The 6080-nt window shown below is 40.6% G+C and overlaps 1 protein-coding gene across 1 annotated transcript; it reads right to left on the reverse strand.

Moving 5' to 3' along the window:
• Positions 1-569: 569 nt before the first annotated feature.
• Positions 570-5814, reverse strand: EIF5 (eukaryotic translation initiation factor 5). Its single transcript, XM_010008159.1, has 10 exons — positions 5534-5814; positions 5222-5303; positions 4828-5000; positions 4363-4474; positions 3523-3662; positions 2790-2948; positions 2445-2606; positions 2013-2177; positions 1614-1748; positions 570-969 (listed from the first exon to the last, which is right to left on the reverse strand). The coding sequence occupies exons 1-10, from the start codon at positions 5603-5605 to the stop codon at positions 877-879; spliced, it is 1293 nt and encodes a 430-aa protein (XP_010006461.1). The 5' UTR covers positions 5606-5814; the 3' UTR covers positions 570-876.
• Between the last annotated feature and the right edge of the window lie 266 nt (positions 5815-6080).

The raw sequence follows: 6080 nt of genomic DNA on the forward strand, positions 1-6080 counted from the left end.
AAAACTGTTGCTCACCATGTCACACCACTTTCCTGGTTCAGATGGACTATGAATCTCTCTGTACTTGATTTCCAAAGGAATCTGGGGTTGGCATTTCAGATCTAGAGAGCTCACTTCCACAGCTAAGCAGATGAGCCTCAGGGGCTCCTGCCCTTCCCTCCCCACCCCAAACTGGGTGCCAACACTACACAGCAGCACTGGTGGCCACAGCCAGGGGGGCACTGCAACTGAACAAGGCACCAGTTTCCTCAGCTCTGGTCAAAGCACTGAAACCTGAATTTAACAGAACTGTTGAGAATCTGAGAAAACCCCCCAACATAATAGGAACACCTGCATTTTTGTTAAAAAGCACCTGGAAGGACCAGAATGCAGACAGCTGCCTTCTGTCCAGTTTAAAACCCAACACGTGCTTCTTACCCAGATATCAAATCTCCACTCTTACAATAGCCTTCAAAATAAGGAATTTTCCCTTTTTTTAAAGAGATTTTCATAATTTTCTCCTAAACTTTGCATTTCACCAAGTTGTGTAAATACTTACTTGGAAATAAGGGAGTTTATAGAGTCACAAATGAAGATTGACCAAAACCAAATCCTTTATTTCCACAACTGTATAAATGTGCTCCAAGTATGTGTCCAACACAAGTTAGAAAAACAAAACAGAACATGCCAGTTGCAAACTAGATCAGTTCACTGACATGCTGACTCCTTGGTATTAGGCTTAGTTACACAAGACCAGTCACAGTAAAAAGTTACATTTTAGAGCACAAAGAGTAGCAGGATGTTAAGCCATTTCAGCTTGTGCACATACAAGTCACACTTCTGGCAGAAAATGCAGAGAAGTTTGCATTATTATGCTGGAAGCTATGTTGCATCACTTCAAATGGCATCAATATCAATATCGTCATCTTTATTGTTTGCAGGCTTCACAGTTTCAACTTTAGGTTCACTGGCAGTTGTAGAGTACACCACCTGTGGAGAAAAGACACATTTACTACTACAGCAGAATCTGCCATCATTAAGCACTGGAGAAATTTTAAGATCAGGAGTTTTAATATCCACCCACTCAACAGCCCTCCTTGTCTGGCCATGAACTGCTCTATGTTCCAAAACACAATGCACCAGGAAAAAGTAGGTACTACTGGAAGAGTAACAAAAACCCCAGGCACAAAAAAACCTCCAACCAGGCAGCTGGAGTGTACCAGATTTTACTGAGGCCTTCAGTGTGAGGAAAAGGGCCTTTGTTCTTTAAATCAGCTTTTCTAACAAACACACACTCACCAACTATTCTAATACATAAGGCTTTACCCACAAGACTTCTTGTCAGTCTTCCGCTATACGAACTACTACTGTGCAGGAGACTGTCCTGTTCCACAGTGAGAAGTCTTTGGCTTAATAAGATGCATGTGCATTGATTTTTTTTAATCTAGACAAGTGACCATGTGTACCAAATATGCTCTGACAACACATTAGAGATGAGGTGTCCCTCCAGCTCCCAACATGCAAGATAAGATAACACATGAACTATTTTGTACTGCACCACAACAAAGCACAAGACTTACAACATACAAAACCAGCACAAGTTGGAATTCTTTACAGTAAATAGCCTTTCCTACCTCTAGGTTTTCATCATCGTCCTCTTCTTCATTACCGGAAGATTCTTCTTCAGCTTCCTTTAGCCATTTAATGAAAGGTTCTGCTTTGACACGGATTTCTTTGGCAAGCTCCTTTGAAACGTATTTCTTTGAGGCCTGAAAGACAAAAGTACAGACTTTGCCTTAACACTAAAGCAGTTTAAATCACATCACACCCAAATACAGCAAGAGCCGAACTTAGAACTCTTAACTTCACCCCCCTGCCCATTTCTGAAAGGGAGGTTTCTCCTTGACAGTAACTTCTCAGATGAGTTGTTCAAAGACATCTGCACAAGCTATTTCACCAGAATGAAGAAGCCAGAAACAGTATGCTATGTTCATGTACTTCACTGGCATGGTATGGGAAATACTATTCTTCACCTTTTCTGCCCAGCCAAGGATGACTTCTTCTTCCAGAAGATCGGCATCATACATTTCCTTCAAAATATGTGGTATTTTAGAAATAAGCTGAGACTGATGCATGGCCACCACACACTCAAAGCCATGGAGAAGGTACCGCTGAGCTTTCTTGTTGTTGTGGCAGAACTAGAATTGGGAGAAAAGCAATTAAATTAATTTTATTCCTCTCCAGAAACAGCTGCTGCTTCTGCTCTCAACTCATTCAGAGAGCAAAAAATTTACATCAGCTCCTGGCAGTTTTCTCAAGGTAAGTAGGTGTAGTTTAAAAAAAAAAAAAAGACAAAAAGCCTTCTTCCCCACAGTACCAAGCAATCCAGAACTGAGCTGAGCTGTCACTATAAAAACCAACCCCCAACAGTGCTGCCACTGGGTGCATAAGAAGAGGCTGCTTACACGAAGGAAGTGACGTCTGTATTTCCGTATCTGTTCACGAATTTTTTCGTCAAAAAGGACTTCAGTGAGAACCAGAGGGCCCATAGCCTTTACATCCAGTCTCTCTGCTTCTGCTACAATGTCTTTGTCAGAAGAATCAATGACACCTTCTTCCTTCTTTTTCTACAAAGACAGGAACAGACATTTTAAAGCTACTGAGGTGTGTCAATGCTCTATTGCACAACTTCCTTCCCCACCACTGGTGGAATGAGTACTTCAGTAGAACCTTGAGCAGCTTGTGTTGGTAAAGAGACCAAGCACAACTACAGCAGACTGGCTACCAAGCAAGTAAACCAGAGAACTCACCTTAACAAAATCAAACAGTATGTTGACTCTCTCCTCCACTGTTCTTTCCAGGTCTTCGCTAAGAGTGAGGTTCTTTGCATGGTCACTGATTTCATCCATTCTACGCCTCTGGGCTTCTTCTGTTGTGTCTTCACCCCAGTCATCATCATCCTCCTCCTCCTGAAAAACAAAACCAAACCAAGAGATTCATACAATGCTACTCAAGCTTAGCAATAGGTGAATATTATTTCTAGATAGATTTGAGTGTTTTTATATACATGTACTCCTGATTTTTCCCTAAAGAAAGGTTTACACTACAATTTGGAAATCAAAGTTGGAGCAAAGGCAGATGAAGGAAAGAAGTAATGGAAGCTAGACTTGAGTTTGTAGCAATCTGTAGGGTTACTGCAAGTGAAGTTATTTCACTCTATCTAGGTAGGTTCACAAGATACTCCTTTTCTAGTGGGCTCACAAGATACTCCTTTTCAGGGAGTTGGATTATTAATTGTATGCAGCTTTCACTTAGCAAGGAGCACACTTAATGTTACTGAAGAGTTGATTACTTAGTTGAATGTTACTCAGTTGATTACTTAGTTGACTACTATAGATGAGACACAGGGATACTTATGCTCCAGCAGTAAAGTTCTGCATACAGCAGGAACTTTTGATGCCATGTAGACTTGCTAGGAATACCAGTGATTTTACAGAGCAAGAAACCACTCACCCTTGTCTTCTCACTTTCCCTTCTACTTACCACAACCTGTGGAGGAGTAATCTCCTCTGGTGGTGGGGGTGGAAGTGTCTCATTGCTGGATACAGAACCATTCTCTTTGTCCTTGCCTTTTCTGTTCTTCTTGTCCTTTTCTTTCTTTCCTGTACCAGTGTCACCACTTTCTGCAAGTGAATTTTTATGTTTTATTCTATGAACTAGAGAAAGCTAAAGACCTTGCACTAGTGCACCTCTGCTGATTCCCCACCCAAGTGGATTTGGATGCTTTTATTAGCAGCAACTTATACATAGTACTCATCCCCAGACACATTCAGGGCAGATGTACATCTGCTGGGGACACTTCCAGTTCCAGTGTCTCATTTCTCTAAAAGACGTTAAGTTGTCCAAGTCTATATAACAGGGGACCTCACAAAGCAGAGACCCCTGGAATAGGTTAGACTTTTCTATTTTAGCAAGCTTAAATTGCAGCAGGCAACTAGATGCTTACTACAGAGTGTTGCTTGCACAAAACTAGTATGTTACAGTTAGCATTTACTACACTGCTTCTACTTCTTAGCATTCCATTTCACACTGCCTTAAAGTCAAAACTGCCATAAGCACCTGCTGACCAGCTCTGCTATGAGGCTTAGTCCTGCACAAACACAGCTCTTCAAAAATACTTGGACTCTGAAAGGATACAGGCCCACAAGCAAAGAGACTGCTCATGTTGAAACTATGGACACCTGACCCACAAACTTACTCTAGGAGCATGCTAAAGCCTTTCAATACTCAATTAGATGCAACATATCTTTTTTTTTACTTCATTAACAGCACTCATACCAAGGAAGTTCCCTTTACCTTCACCAAATATGGAAACACACTTACCAGGTGGGTTTTTGAGAATGAACGTGCAGAGTTTATGGTTTGTGTCAAGCATGCCTCGATAGCCACAGGCTTTGCAAGAGTTACCTATAGTTTGTTTCTTAGGATTGACATGCTGCAAAAAAAGAACCACCAGTTAACATATTGCTTACAGAACAACTATGAATGAAAGCCTAAACGTGACATGTACATTACCTCCTCCACAAGATTAAGCCAGATTTCAATATTTTGTATCACTTCCAACAGAGCAAGTTTAGAAGTAGCAATTTATCCCCAAAGTTTTGTAACTTCTGAGTTACAGGCGTAAAACTGTTAGAAACGTAAAGCCTTCCTAAAGATCAGGTGTGTGCGTATGTACACTGGATTTTATCTTCACAGATGTTCAAATCAGCCATTAACTTTACCCCACTTCCATAAACATCTAGTGAAGTATTTTCATTGTGCTACTGTTAGACAGAGAGCACTCACCAGATCAGTTTCAGGATTCTCACACTCAGGACAGAGAACAAATTTTTTAATGAATCCATCCAACATGTCTTGCAGCTTATTCGCCTCATGAGATCCATTGACAATGTAACGGTCATTCTTAACATCAAACTGGGTCTGTGCTCCCAGCTCACAACCAAAAAATTTGGTAGGATCTGCAAAGGAAGTATAATAATCACCATAGCCCCCTTATCTTCACTGTGACTTTTAACAGCAAGTGTATATGCCATTGCTTCTTTCTGTTAATTATTTCATCTCAAGATAATGTTTTCTTCTTACAAATACTGAAAGAAGGTTTCAAGACTTTATTAGCTACCATTACCACTTCCAACATAAAAACACTAACAAAAATGCTGTGTCACTCTGGACTACTTACACGTTGGAGGCCGATTAAGCGCCTTTGCAACGTCAACCATGTTGACTATAACTGTCTTTATTCCATTTCCTTTGCCCTCCACCTAAAGAAAGAAAAACATTTTAAGATTAAGTGACTTGAAGAACCAAACCCAATGTGCTTCTAAGTTCTACTCTGAAGTGTGTCTTCTTAGAAGAACTAATGGTCTGGACAGAAAGAGCATCCTCCTCGCCCTCTGAGTAAATGTTATCATTACCTCACACCCCTCTTCCTCTACCAAGCAAACAAGCCGTGTGAAACACTATCTACTTACCACCTACAGTTAATAGTTACCTTGGCAATCAGACGGGGCATTTTGTAGCGATAGAACTGATCTGACACACTGCGGTTGACGTTGACAGACATTTTGCCTTATTAGTAGCTTTATCAATAAGATGAAGAGATCTTTGATTGCAGTTTTTTGGTATCTTCTGTCTGGAGAAGACGTGATGACATAAACGACTGCAAGAGTTCTCGGTCTCTGACATGAAAAAATTTTCGCCACTGAGGCTGTAAGGTTCTTGCTTGTATGCTATGTTTCCCCAATACAGGTACCAGTGGCTGCGCAACAGCTCTGCAAGAGTCAATAAACACAAAAGAAATTAAATTCATCTCAGAGTACACCAATCAAATTTTGCTACACAGCTATATAAAGGACATACAGAGTAAAAAGAAAAAAACACTTTACAGCTTACTTCCAACTTGCAGAACTGAAAACAGCCTTGAACTGCACCTCAAAGTAACTTTTCCTCAACTACCCTACAGAGCTTTCCATGCTCTTCTTACTGCACATAAAGCACTAAACTTAAGCTTAAGGATATCTTCTGTACAATTAACTTCT

The sequence above is a fragment of the Chaetura pelagica genome, unplaced genomic scaffold, assembly GCF_000747805.2.
Source record: "Chaetura pelagica isolate M959 unplaced genomic scaffold, ChaPel_1.0 scaffold242, whole genome shotgun sequence".
In the NCBI taxonomy this organism is placed as follows: Eukaryota; Metazoa; Chordata; class Aves; order Apodiformes; family Apodidae; genus Chaetura; species Chaetura pelagica.